Below are 14,730 nucleotides of genomic sequence, written 5' to 3' on the forward strand. Positions count from 1 at the left end.
AAAGGCGGCCGGGCGTGGTGCTGGCAACCCACCCCCTCTCGTGTGCCATACCAGCCCTTCATAGGTGCTGCTCACAAACAGCACTTGCCCCAAGAATGATGTTAAGGCTATACGGGGTATCTTTCTCTTTGTTCACTACTCATAAGTACAAGGTGTATTCATGGCGTCTTTCATCTTAGAAATTCTCCCGAGGCGTCTTACAAAAGCCAATACCACACTCAAATGTTAGCAGCACAGCACTGAGCCATTTTCCACACGATCTTCTCATAAGCCTTACAACATTTATATGAATATTACATCGCTGTACCACATTCAAATAAATATACCAAGCAGATTAATGTAATATTACAATCTTTCACAGGTAACACTTTTCCAACACATCTTCTCATAAGCCGTGCAATAAGCCAAGATTTTTTTTGTCTCAAACTTACCATCCCGTTTATGTTATTAAAATAATATATATCCAGCTCATTTGTATACTCTTGTCCACCCCATTGACCTGAACATAACACGGCCATATAATTTGCATTCATCACACAAAAAAATTCATTCCCACGCAGCAAAATCAGTTGCATTGTCGTTCTGAATCGCTGCTGTGCCGAGCACAAACTCAAAGGCCCAGAACGTCACGCGGCCAGCAACAAACGGCACCATCGACGGATGTCACAGATAGGAGTTTTAATGTACTGTGAGCACGCAAATTGACTGTTTCACCCAGCTAAACCGGCGCACCGCTACGTGTGCGGCATGAACCTTCCGCGGCAGCACGCGGCTTGTGCTATTGAACGGGGAGCGATCGACGCCCGACCTTTCCGACCGCGATTTGGGCCCTTTGACCTCTGGCAGGCGTGGCAGCCGGGCGTGCCGTGTCGAGCTCTCACCGAAGCACTTGCTGAGGTTTGTCTGCTTGTCCACGAACACTTTGGCCGAGATCACGTTCCCAAACGGCATGAAGGTCTGCATGAGGTCCTGGTCCCCGAACTCTTGCGGCAGGTGGTATATGAACAGATTGGCTCCCTCTGGTCCTGAGAGATAATGGACACACGGGCACACAAGGCGAAGATTCCCCATTTCGCCTGAGACAGACTGTTGGGGCAAGTGCTGTTAGCGAGCACCTACGAAGGCCGGTACGGCACACGAGGGGGTGGGTGGCCAACACCACGCCTGGCTGCCTCAGTCTCCCCAGTGGCGATGTTTACTACACACCGCACCAGGTACTCATTTGAGGCTGAGCCGACCTAGGCGAAAGCCCAGGACCCGTTCAAATAAATCGTTACTGGTGTTGGCCGTGAGCGGGAATCGAACTCGGGTCGCCAGGTTCGTAGCGCAGCGTAGCGCTAACCGCAACCCTACGACTCCCCACCGCTCCCTGCACGGCAAACTTCAGAGCGAGAGCGGGGTAGGCGTGCACTGTTCGATCTTCCCGCTACTCAAGTCGCCCGCGTTATGCGTCTGTACGTGCGTCTACGCTTCTCTGCACCGCTCACCGCACACCACCCACCATCCCATCTCATTATTTTGTATTCATTACATAACTCGCAGGCCCTTAATTTCGCACCTGGTAGACTGGAGTAGGTAGGCCAAGAGGTGGCTTGTGGCTCGTAGTAGCCACAGCCACAGCGAGAGGTCCACTGGTTGTGGTGCGCCAGCTAGAGAAATACTTTCTCGACCTGAAGCCGTAAGAAAGCGCCCACGTGCGCACACCCGCAGCGTCGCGGTTGAATCACGCCGGGTGTTACTCCCGAACGACGCAGCCGTTTAATCAATGGACATGAAATCCATATTTTAGTCGCAAACCGCGGGGACCAGACAACTGGTGATGGTCAGGCACGAGTGACAGATTGACGTTCTGTTGTTATGACGACGAGGAGGACAAAAAGGTTGCGTAACCCAACGAGCTAGAAGAAAAGTGTGGGAGGCACCCAAGGCAGAATGCCCCTCATCATAGTCAGAGAGTCTTCCTGTTCAAATGAGTCGTGGGGTCACGGCGTTAGTTTTGGCTAGCCATGCAAAGAGCGGAAAGTTGCCGAACACAGCGTGGATAGATGTTCCTCAAGAGACTCACTGAATCCATCAAAAAAACCACGAGACAATTTGCACAGTAAGCTGACGGGGGATCTTTAACACACGCCTGGGAATTGCTCCCAGCTCCTACATAGTTCTGGCTGCAGTGAGGGTCACTGGTTGTTGCCAGTCGCTTTGAATACATCTTGCCACGAGGTATACCCAGAAGGTCACTCGATCTGGAAACAACATCGCGACGTCACCAACACCGGCTGCGGTCACCTCTGCTGGCTGTCCCTAACCCAGTGGCGGAAATTCCACATTCCCATGGCTGATAATAAATACCTTCTTTCTGGCTGCCGGCCGCACCCTGTTGTTGCTGCTGCTGCTGCTGTTGTTGTTGCTGCTGCTGCTGTTGCTGCTGCTGTATGAGGCTCTGCGCGTACAGGTTGGGGAGCGAGGCGGCTGCGTACTGCTGGATGCCCGAGTAGGCCTGAGCCAGGGCGTCCACGCCGCTGCCCGAGCCATTGGCCAGGCCCCCGACGCCAAGGCTGCCGTTCAGCGCCGCAATGCCTGCTGGGAACATTTTGGTGCATTTTCTTTGTTAAACACGTAGTAAGGCTTTCGCGACCAATATCATCCATAATATAGGTTTGTTTGGGGGGGGTTAGATAGTGTTAGATCGTGTAAATATAAATGTGTCGTTAAACCCGCCACCACCCGACCCATCTCTAAACCTTGATAAACAGCCTGCCTCGGCAGATTTTCCCCTCCTTTTTCACCTGAAGACGATTGCTCGTGTTGCGATCGAAACGTCGTGATATTTTATTATTTTTTTATATCTACGTGGCTTTACCGAAAGACCCAAAGAATATGAATTTTGTTGATATTACTTTGGAGGTAACATGAAAGATTTTAGTTTGTGTATTCTGTTTTTTCATGAAGGAACAAGTGTTTATTTCAATACATATACGTGAGACAAGAGGGCTTTCTTTACATATCTGTCACATAAAATAAAGTATTTCTCGCTCATCTCATCAGCCACATGGCCTTGTAGGAGTGCATAATTTCAGCAGCATTGGTTCATTTGTTCACAGCTCAAAATTGCAGGCGGGGCCCCGTAAGAAAGTAGAAACAATTGATTTAATTAACAGAAGTGGGACTTGCTGTTGTTGTTCACGTTATTGTTTAATCATGACGAGCGTAGACAACGCTGCCACGACGGTGTTAGGCTCTCACGCTCGTCCTCTACAGCTCTCTGGAGAGCTGAAGAATGCCACTTTTATTAACCGCTGCTGCTGATTTTTGTTCGTGTGTTGCTTTAATTTCATCCTGCAATGTTTATTCCCCCCCCTCCACCCCACATCGGACATTAAGCAGCAAGCATTGGGGATTGTGTGTGTCTGGCGGAGACGATGATCTGAACCCGTCCTGGGCCTCCCCTAGGCCGACTCAGCCTCAAAAGAGTACCCAGTGCGGTGTGTAAGCATCATCAGCCGTTAGGGAGACAAAGGCGGCCCGGCGTGGTGTTGGCCACACCACCCCCTCGCGCGCCATACTGGCCTTCATAGGTGCTCGCTAGTGGCACTTGCCCCAGCACTCGGTTAAGGTTATATTGGGTGGTGGGGAGGGGTCTTTGTCTTTGGGGGTGACGGGGAGGACAGGTGGAGGCGTGAGGGGTGGGGGGTGTAGGGGCTCTATTCCGCTCCGGGACAAAGGCTCCTGGCTCCAGCCCTGGGTGTGAGCGACGGCGCGTGGGCCTACCGGTGAGCGGGCTGATGGCCGAGGCCCCAGCGAGGCTGTGCAGGGCCCCCAGGGAGGCCAGGGTACTGGCCCCAGCGCCCCCCGCTCCTCCGCCGTGGCCGCCTAAACAGAAACCGGAACGTACGGACCTCAAGCTCAACGCCGTTCCCTTCTCTCGGCCACTTTTCCCCGCTGCGCGACTGAGCCGTGCCGGGGCCGTGCCAAGCTCAACCCGGCGTGGCTCGGGGTGTCGAGCCGAGCCCCTGGCATCGCATTCATCGTCGTGACGAGCGAGCGGGTGGTAACGCGCGTTGATGATGCGAGGGTGGGGGCAGGGGGGGTACAGCCGTGTCCGACAAAAATTATTCGGTGATGCTGCTGCTGCGCTGGAAAGTCGTGCGCGAGCATGGATTTCAATACTTATTAAAAAACTAAACAACACTAATTGGGAGCCCTCAAAAGGAAAAATATATAAGAGGTGACGTTTTGGGAAATGGGCCCTTCTGTACAGAAGAAGGTGCTATGCCAGAAACGCTGCCTATTCTATATTTTCCTTTCAGCGTTGACAAATGTGTTGAGGTTTTTTTGTGTGTGTAGCCTAACAGTAATGTGACACACAGTGAACGATTTGGGATCTCGTGCAGATGACGCAGTGACGTCAAGTCGTCCAGCGAAGCGACTAACAACGCCACGCTCAGTGAACACGCGATCATCCCCACCCCTGGCCCCACTGCGACCCAGGCCAGACTGAGATGTTTCGCAAGGCTGGCGGTACCGCTGTTTGGTCTCGGGCTCGGCACGGCAAACGGGCAGTGGAAAACCGCACCGTACCGCGTGGGCAACCATGCTGGCTCGCACGTGCCAAGCGGGAAAAACGTTACAACTTTCTCGCAGAACTCGAAGGAGAAGCAACATCGATTGAGTCTGGTTAATACTTGGATGGGGGAGATTGCCTAGGCATACCGGGAATTGTAGGCTTGGGCAGTGATGTGGCGAGGAGATGACAGTACAGCAATGGATTCTTGAATGTATCTGTGTGGAGTTATGAGTGTTATTCACTTGTACGCCTGGGATTTCTCCGAGGTATCCTGCTGGTCTCTTCTCACATGGCATGTGCTCATTGTTATGGGATTTGCCAAACACCCCCCTGCCCACCTCCTGAAAAGGAGTGTTGAGACTCAGTGAGGCTTTTCCTGGGTGAAAGGAAAATTTATGCCAATTATAAAACACATTTTTAAAATATGGTCGAAATCATCGTGCTTCGCTAGGCCTGCACCAGCTGAGGTAATTCCACATTCCCACGGTGGAGATATCGGCAGTCCATCCACAGGATGGCCACTGTTGACGTTCGACAAAGTGGTACTCGCTTTATCCACCCCCCCGTGCACCCCACCACACCACGATGGATTTGAACTCACAACCCTGTGGCTCCCAAGTCAGGCTTACGAACCACTGCGCCACTCAGCCGAGTAAATATCACGGCGGGCTTAAAGTCACTCCTCGTATTAATTACTATGCTGAAATTGAGCCAAATGAATTTTAACAAAGGGAGAGGGGAAAAAAACTCAACAAATAGAAATGAAATAAAATTAAATCTGTTTAAACAAAGATGGATGGAGGAGGAGGCGGGGGGAGGTGGAAATAAATGGGTGCATATAACCAAAAGAATAATGGATTTGAGGTAATCGTGAGGAAGAGTTGTTGTTGTTGTGTTGTTGTTTGTTGTTGTTGTTTGTGGGCTTTTTTTTGTCTTAAAAAAAAAATGCCAAATGAGAAACGGAGCCACCCCCCCTCACCACCCCCCTCGTCTCTCTCTCCCGTGTGTGCATGCAAATGAGTCACAGCCGTTCTGATTGCTGTCAATCATTGATTAGAATGCAAATGACGCTGGGCTCGTGTGGGCCGTGCGCAACTGCCCGAGCAAGCATCTCCACGCGTGCGTTGTGTGTGTACGTGTGTGTTGTGGCTTGTGTGTGTGTGTCAACGTGTGTGTGTGTGTGTGGAGCGGTAGTGTAGCGGTTATTGTGCTGCGCTACGAACCTGGCGACCCGGGTTCGATTTCCGCTCACGGCCAAAATCAGTGACGATTATCTGAACCGGTTCTGGGCCTCCCCTAGGTCGACTCAGCCTCAAATGAGTACCTGGTGCGGTGTGTAAACATCGCCACTGGGGAGACAAAGGCGGTCTGGCGTGGTGCTGGCCACCCACCCTCTCGTGTGCCATGCCGGCATTAATATGTGCATGCTAACTTGCCCCAACAGTATGTCGAAGGCTATACGGGGGATCTTTATCTTTGTGTGTACACACGTTTGTAGGTGTGTGTGCATCCGTGTCCCAACAATCTGTTGAAGGTTACACGGGGGATCTTGGTCTTTGTTCGCACAGTTACGCGAGCGTTGTGTGCATGCCTTCGTGTCTGTTGGCCATTCAGAAAAGCTCGCTAACAGCACTTGCCCCAACTGTCTGTTAAGGCTACACGGACTTGGTACTGCCTGTGCCTGTGTCTGCGCGTGCGTGCGTGTCACGCTCTCGTCTCACCCGTGGACGAGAGGGCCGAGAGTCCTCCCGTGGGGCTGCTGAGGGCGTTGGCCCCTCCGCCGACCCCGCCGGCTCCCTGGCTCACGGCGGCCGCCGCCGCCAGCGTGGCCAGGCCCTGCAGCTGCACCGCGTTCAATCCTGCGGGTGCCGACGTGCGTGTGGGCACGTGTGCAGGTGTGTATGGAGATGTGCGTGTGGGTATGTGTGTGTGTCACGCGTATGCAGGGAGCGGAGCGAGTGGGGCATGTGTGGGTTGGTGTCGGGGGAGGGGGTGGGGTTCACAGTGTAGAGCAGGGTATTATCAGAACCACGCCGAAAAAATATCTCAAGCACCAGCGTCGGCTTATTGGCCAAATATCTCATTTATATGATTCACTCCGAGCTTAATGTTAATTCCCTATTCTCTTTGCCGTGAAAATAATTCCATAACCCCCCCCCCCTCCGCCACTTCCCTTCCGTTTCGACGAGAGGGATAAAGAATTTAGAAGGATTATACGCGTCGATCCACGGACGTGTTCGGTTACGAGTCCCACTGGGGGGCTGGGGACGTCGCAATCCGTGCAGGGCGGTGCGGTGTGGTTGGCATCGACGTGGCCCAAGTAGCTCACCGGCGATCTGCTGCAGGCCGGCCAGGGTGCTAGGGCTGCCGGCCGCCACGGCTTGCTGCAGGAGCTGCAAATACAGCTGCACGTGTTACGCCACGACACGCGCGCACACACACGCACGCACACACGCGCACGCACAAAGCACAAACACGTACGACAGGTACGCACGTGGGGACGGGCCGGGGAACGGGGAGGGACGGGAACGTGGACAAGGTTAGGGCTGGGGGGGAATGGTCTTTGCGCACGTACCACACACGCGCTCACACCCCGTGTGCGTCCCCTGTCCACCCCCCACACACGCTCCACCAAAACCAAAACCCGGGCGACTTTTGGGCTAGGATGTTGCGGGAGTCAGCGCAGCGGCGGATGGGCAAACCCGTCTCCTTACTCAAGGCCGAGAAAGACATTTAAAATGAAACACCTTTGGCAAGGGGCCGCATGTTAACACCACGCACATTAGTTTTTTTTAATCCAAATAGTCATGTACTATAATTCTTATAATTGCGATTATAAATGAGCGAATGTAGTGATGAGAAGGGAACTGCCACTATTTGGACGCACATGTCGTAGGCTGGACAACAACAACAGGAACATTCAAAGCGTGTTGTTCGGATTCAAGGAAGGAACCGGAAAGAGAGGAAGACCTAACAGAGACGACATCGCAAGAGATGAGTGCCAGCAGGGTGTGCCACTACTTGAGCACCTTGGAAAGTGGTAACAAATGACGAAATGTGCAGTGGACACTTACGGACCATCTACCCCTGGAGCATGGTGATGATGAAATGTAATAAAATAACGAGTGCGCCCATCGAGCTGAAAGAGGCCCTGGCAGAAGTGACCGAGCGTGGCGCTTTCACAGTCTCGTTGCCGGGATGAAGACATTCCCCTCCAGTAGCAGATTGACGCTGCCAAGATGGTTGTAATGACAGATGAACATCGCTTCGTAGTGGTCGGCCTCGTGTAGCCGTGGGCTGCATGCAACGCCGTTTCAAGTTGTATCTGACCCCGTGGGCCTGAACCTCCTCACTCCTGTACTCGGGGCATCGTGCCTGCATCAACATTCGCAGCGTAAATCGAGAAGTCACTGAACCTCACGGTGCCACCTCTGAAGTTTCACAACACCAGGACATATCACAGGGAAGAAGAATATCTCGCGAATACGAGAAGTAGAGGGGAAGAACTGCAAGTGCCACGAAGACTTACAGACTAGAGAACGATTCTGGGTCGCTACCTGGACAGGTGGCAACCCCCGAGGGAGAGAGGTCACTCATGGTCTGTCGTGCGCACGAGTGCGCGCTGTTGTGGTGGCCTGTCAGCAGCGCGCTATCACGCCGGCTCCAGCCGGAGCGAGGAACCGCTCCCCGCTTGCACGGGCAGCGCTCCCGTCGCTACTGCCCACTGCTACGGTTTTCCAGCTGAGGAATAATCTGATGCAAAACGTGGCCCGCAATTGATCTCGGAATCCGCACACCCGTCCCGAGCGCGCGTCGGCGGAGCTCGCGTGACTCCGGGCGGAAGGGCTCAATCTTTTGAGAGGACGTTTATCCTGACACGTGTACACGCGTGGGGGTGTCGGTGGGGGGGGGGTGGGGATGTAGGGGGGGGGGGGGCTGCAAGAAATGAAGGGGCCCACACAGCCACGAGGGGCAGCTCGACACATCTCTAATCCGACGGGCGCCCGCGCGCCCCCCACAAAAAGACCGTCGCTATCAGCGGCGCCTCTTATTCTCTCCTGAAAAGTGAGGACGCAGATAGGAGATGGAGGGAGCGATACTGCTGTTGTCTTTTGATGTTGAACAGAGCCCCGAGCCCCCCCCCCCCCTTTCCCCGGAGCCATGGCGAGCGCCCTACGTTGATCTAAAGCTGACGCCCCCCCCCCCCCCCCTGATGTAACTCCAGTTGTCATCATCGTCAGACACGGTCATTGCACTCCCGGATGAAGGCCTCACTCGCGAGCTGCTGCTGTTGCCATCACTCAGGTTCCTGTGATGCAGCAGAATCCACGGCTCAAGTGCACGTGCTGTTTTCGTATGATTTATTCTGAAAACTGCTATCACGATCACGTCTAATGACGAGTGCTAATTTGTAACTCTCAGAGAGCAGCAGATTAACCTGTGTAAGAGAACGGCGCATGGAAGGAGACATTGCAGAACTACTTCTTAGGTGCCTTCAAGCGGCCTCTGATCCACCGCACAACTGCAGCTGCACTTTCCCGCATGCATTGCGGATAAAAATAAAACATTCTCAGAGGTGGGATTTTGGCCACACTAAAGGAAAAGCTGAATTTTAATGGGATGGTGAAATGCTTTATGCGTGCAATAATTTGGTGACTGGGCCGAGGCCATAAACTCACGACACCCGGGAACGCAGTTTATTCTGCATTGGCCCAAACCCAGACTTGATCTCAGCAGGGCCCTGGCTCAGAGTGATCTGACCCCCTGTACCATCCGCCAACCTGAACCCAATGCAATTTCATTCGATTCAGATTTTCTTTGTTGTCGCCAAATGATGATGTCACTGCAAAAGCATGGTCCTTTGGCAAACACAAACACGTAGGTTGTTTTTCTCTCCACACAAACACATGTAGTGAAGTTTTGACGGGTTGCTTTTTTTATTTCTCGTTGTCATTTAGTTGTGGCTAATTTTCAGATATCTAATTTAGGTTTACAGGCAGGGAACATGATGATTATTTGTTGATGATTTTGACCCGGCCTGTGGATACACGCTGTTACAGAGCCGCAGTCAAAATAAGCAGATAAATCAAAGGAGACATGGACAAATAATGAGACGAATATAAATTATATAACACACGGGGAAATAAATAGCCACATTCCACTCAAATGAAATACACACGTACACCTCACACGTATATATGTGAGGTGTGCGTGTGTATGTATGCCTGCTGCATGGTCCAAGTATACCAGATTTCAAAAATTACCCACATTGTTCTCAATTGGACAAACGCATTGCCCCAGACTGCAAAACTGAGCAGGACCCTCTTCAGAAGGAGTGCTGAGACTCAGCGAGGCTTTATTCGGCAAATAAATGATAAATAAATATGGAATACGTGCCTACATACACCCAGTGGTGGTGCCAGTCTATTCGGGGCCCGAAACCGATATTATCATTATCAGGTGTGTCACACGACTACAAAAAACTATTTCCAATCAGCATTATTTGAAGAGTGTTATTAGAACGGCGAGGTATTTTCCCTCAAGTTCACGGCAATCGGGATATGACTTCAAGCTCGGAACAGTGTTTGGTCCGCTCCTGTTCCCTGAGCTATTTGGGGCCCTAAGCTTTGGCTCGCGTTGCTTACGGCTCGCCGCTGCCTCCACCGCTGTGGACAGCGCTCGACTCGAGGCTTTCGGGAGAGATTTTTGTTCCCCCCCCCCCATTCCCCGAGCTAACAACGCGCCCGGCATTCAATCACAGAGCAATTGAGTTCCCAGAGAAATGTATAATTCCTGACAGCGCCCATGGGTGTGTGAACAAAGCCCACGCAAATCTCCCCGCTCTAACATCGCGGGCTGCCTGACAGGGGAAGGAGATAAGTCTGGGTCGAGACGCCCTTTTGCCTCCGGCTGAGAGGTTAGTGACAGGGTTATAACCAATCTCTCACCGGTTCCATCGATTTACTCTACACCGGAATTTTTTTTTGTTATCGCCACTTTGTCATGCAACCTCTTCTCCCCCCGCCCCCCCCCCCCAACAAAAAAAATCTAATAAATACGCAAGGTGAAAAAGAGCCGAATCAACAACAACAACAACCTACATATCAAACACGAGGTGCAGCTCTCCGGAGTGGACGGCGAATGCAGAAAACGTCAAATAAAAATGAGTTAACGAGTTCCCGAACGCGCGCGGGGGCAACGCGCCGTTTCTGTGTTTCGTGATGAAGTGTCGACAGACCCCCTCACCGCCCCCCCCCCCCCCCACATGACGGACGGTGCCACGGCAGGGCTTGCCGTTCTTTCGCACGATGCGAAAGAAGTTCATCGTACGCACGCGGGCACGACGCGCGGCGTGTTCCACCGGGATTCGTCTCGTCGCGACGAGGATGAGGCACGGCACCGTCGATTGATCACGGCGGCTGACGGAGAATGGAGGCTGGAATTTATGGCGATCGAGGATGTTGTTGTTGTTGTTGTTTGTTTTCACGGTGCGTGCCCAGGAAGGCGACCTTGGATGATGCGGGTTGACCGATCACCTACTTTTATTTCTAGAGTTAGCGATCGATACGTATGTTTTCGACACATCGATAGCGGTCCTGCATGGCGATTATTACGAGGACAACAAATGTGGTTCGATGAATATCGGTAGAAATACGGTGACAATTTCATAAAAATATTATATTGGAATTCAGCCGTCGGTCCATAAGTGTCTCTCACGAGCAATGATGGCTGACCAACTGCTCCATGATGAAAACAAATCCAGCTCTAGGTCAGATCGCGCACTTACCAATAAAAACTGACATTTTGGAAAATATGATAAGTCTTTGTTGATTTCTTTGTATAAGTAAGTTGTTTGATTCTGTAGTCATTCGCGGGATGATGTATGAAATAAATACACAATGGTTATGAAATAGTCGCGATATTTGACAATTAATCAACAGTGGGGTGTCATTATTAGCGCAGTGAATGGCGGAGAAGGTGTTTGCGGAAGCAAGGCCAGTGAAGAGCCGTGTCCTGCGATGCGATCGCAACGATCGTTCTGCCGCACAACGCTCCTTTACGATTTGCTGGGTGATCGCTGGCTGCATTGGCCTGACTGCCGGGAGGATAGCTGTGAGTGTTCAGGCCGGCGAGATGTTAACTCCCTCGCCTGGTATGCAGGAGGTCGTGGGTTCGATCCCGACCCTGACGCCTGCTAGATAATTCGAGTTTTCATGTTCTCCCCGTAGTCTCGTGGATTTTTCTCTGGGTCCTCCGGTTTGCCCCTCCACATTTAGAATCAGCATGCGTTTATTTAGAGTATTTGGCTGCTATACACTTTCACACGATGATGAGCCACTTCGTTGAGTTATCATTTGTTGCCAGGTCCCTACTGAAAAAGAGCTATACAGCTCAGTGGGCCTGACCTGGTAAAATAAAAATAGTTTAGTTCAGTATGTATGAAAAAAAAGAAAACAATAAAAAATTATCACGACGTTTCGACTGCAACACAAGCGAACATCATCAGGTGTGAAATCCACAGCAAGAAAATTTGAATTATTTTTTATTGTTTTATATTTTTATTATTTGATTGTTTTTCCCTTCTACGTGACTTTACCGAAAGAACCAAGAATATGAATCCCTGCAGTCACGAAAGCTTTAAATAAAATGTATGAACTTCTTTCGCGCCGTACGTAGCCAGCCGTGCTAATCGGTGGTACCTGCCAATGATCTCCGTGTTCTTTTTTTATCATTTAAAACCCTCGTCTGTCGCATGACCTCAGCCAGCGAGCCTTCATCCACTTCACTTCACCTCAAAGTGCAGCTATAATATTATTATTTATTTATTTATAACAAGGTGGGGAGCCCATTTGGATGAAAAGTTTTAAGTAATAAGGGACATCTGGCTCTAACGAGCACAGGCAAAACAATTAATAACGCGAGCGCATTAGTTTTTTTTTTAAATAGCAAAGCAAATTAAATAAAAACGTAACGTAATAAAGCACGAGAGATCAAACTCAATGGTCACATCTAAAACAGGATCGAATTAAAAGCGAGAAAACTAATGAATTAAGCGAATTCAATTAGAAATGCGATTTAATTGTTCACCTCTAAATTTTGATTTAAAGCTTTCGTGACTGCAGGGATTCATATTCTTGGTTCTTTCGGTAAAGTCACGTAGAAGGGAAATAATAAACTAATATAAACATAAAACAATATGTTATAGCAGCCGAAACATAAAACAATATGTTTATATTATTTTATTATTTCCCTTCTACGTGACTTTACCCAAAGAACCAAGAATATGTTCACCTCTAGTTCATGAAAATTGGTTAAGTGCACTCGCACGCCTTCGCAAACCTCCGAATTTAACAACCCAATCACTTGTTGACAGCTGATGTGCTTGGCACCTAGCCTCGCCCAGGTGCTGACCAACATCAGCTTTCAACAAGTTATTCAGATTCTTTACTTGGGTGCAATTGGCACCTAGCCTGGCACAGGTTGTGGGAGCACGTCATTATTTGTGTTTAGTTTGTTGTCCTTTGCCTGCACCTCGGATCAGCATGGTTGGCGACATACGGTGCAAAAGAAGTTCTACATACGTACATACATATGACACTTAGCGGCTGTCACTGAAGTGAGTGCACGCCATTCATGTTGTGTACGCCCCAGTGGAATAGCTACTATCTACGAATGCTATTTATTTTACTAGGCAAAGCCCACTGAGCTATGTACATCTTTCTCAGAAGCGACCTGGCCACAAACGGCATCTCAACGAAGTGGCTTGTAGGCGTGGACATTTCTAGCAGCCGACGACTCTGAACGCACGTTGATTCTAAATGTGGAAGGGAAATAACCGGAGGACCCGGAGTAAAATCCATGCAACCACGGGGAGAGAGACACGCAAACACTAAATATATAACAGGCGTCAGGGTCGGGATGGAACCCACGACCTCCTGTATACCAGGCGAGGTAGTTAACATCTCGCCACAGTGGCACCCTATGGAGTGTACAGATGGTGCACCTGCACCGAGACCCACAGGCTGAAGGGGTCAAGGCGGATGGGTCAAGGCTAAGGGGTCAAGGTGGAAGGGTCAAGGCTGAGGGGTCAAGGCTAAGGGGTCAAGGCAGATGGGGTCAAGGCTGAGGGGTCAAGGCAGAGGGGTCAAGGCAGAGGGATCAAGGCGGAGGGGTCAAGGTGGAGGGGTCAAGGCAGAGGGGTCAAGGCTAAGGGGTCAAGGCGGAGGGGTCAAGGCAGAGGGGTCAAGGCAGAGGGGTCAAGGCTGAGGGGTCAAGGCAGAGGGGTCAAGCCTGCCAAGCTATGAAATGGGGGGGGGGGGGGGAAGGCAGGGAAGGGGTGGGGGAGGGAGGGGCGAGCATTGGCAGTTGGCTGGGGACCCTGGCAGTGCCAGCGTTAGGCAACGCACGCATTTGCCGAGAGGTGCGGCAGATCACGAGAACTCGCAAGGGGTGGCGATGTCAAGCTCTGCAGCGCCGTGTGACTGCGGTGCCGACGGACGGCGGTGTCGGGCGACTGCGGTGTCTTGTGCGATTGGTGCGCAAGACGCCTCGGAACCACATCGCGTGAAACGCGCCGTCGTCACGCGGGAGATGTGAGGAGTGTGGAGGCGGTGATGTTGCACGGAGGGAAGAGGCCCCATTTCATTCCTCGCGCCGGGGCTAATGTCAAGCACGCTTCCCCTATCGGTGCACCCACTGTGTGTGTGCCCGCGTGTGAGAGAGTGCAGCCGTGGTGGGCTAGGGTGAGATTAGGGTCGGAGGGTTGGGGTCAGGGGGCGAGCGTTGTGAGTACTCACAGCGAGGTAGTGCGGCCCGATGGTGGACAGCCCGGCCAGACCGCCCCACCCGGCTGCGGCGCCCAGCTGCTGCATGTGCGCCAGCTGCTGCTGCAGCCTCTTCTGCTCCTTGTCCTTCTGCGTATCGGCAAACTTCACCACGAGTGGGGCCGCGCAGCCCTGGGGAGGCGGGGGGAGGGGGAGTGACGTGAGACCGATGTCTTTTTTTTCCACTGCCACATCCGAGCCGAGCCAGCGCAGGGCCATCACGGTACGGGGTGGTTTTCCATTGGCATTTTGCCAAACCGAGACAGGAACCAAACGGACCTATTCTTCTTTTGTACAGCTGATGTAGATGCAGAGCCACAACTACAATTTCACATGCAGGTG

The 14,730-nt window shown here is 51.7% G+C and overlaps 1 protein-coding gene across 7 annotated transcripts in view; it reads right to left on the reverse strand.

Annotated features, from left to right (window-relative positions):
* LOC144936573 (CUGBP Elav-like family member 1) overlaps nucleotides 1-14,730 on the reverse strand; it is a 253,380-nt gene that overhangs the window by 1,990 nt on the left and 236,660 nt on the right. For 3 of the 7 annotated variants that reach the window (XM_078863790.1, XM_078863791.1, XM_078863786.1), the window contains 7 exons: nucleotides 14,362-14,520; nucleotides 6,894-6,969; nucleotides 6,286-6,423; nucleotides 4,711-4,779; nucleotides 3,769-3,870; nucleotides 2,350-2,580; nucleotides 882-1,025 (listed from right to left, as the gene is read on the reverse strand). In XM_078863790.1, the coding sequence (XP_078719916.1) occupies nucleotides 882-1,025; nucleotides 2,350-2,580; nucleotides 3,769-3,870; nucleotides 4,711-4,779; nucleotides 6,286-6,423; nucleotides 6,894-6,969; nucleotides 14,362-14,520 (919 nt within the window). The remainder of the gene's footprint in view (nucleotides 1-881; nucleotides 1,026-2,349; nucleotides 2,581-3,768; nucleotides 3,871-4,710; nucleotides 4,780-6,285; nucleotides 6,424-6,893; nucleotides 6,970-14,361; nucleotides 14,521-14,730) is intronic. The other 4 variants (XM_078863792.1, XM_078863787.1, XM_078863788.1 and 1 more) reach the window with 4 other exon arrangements.

The sequence above is a fragment of the Lampetra fluviatilis genome, chromosome 16 (assembly GCF_964198595.1).
Source record: "Lampetra fluviatilis chromosome 16, kcLamFluv1.1, whole genome shotgun sequence".
Classification (NCBI taxonomy): domain Eukaryota; kingdom Metazoa; phylum Chordata; class Hyperoartia; order Petromyzontiformes; family Petromyzontidae; genus Lampetra; species Lampetra fluviatilis.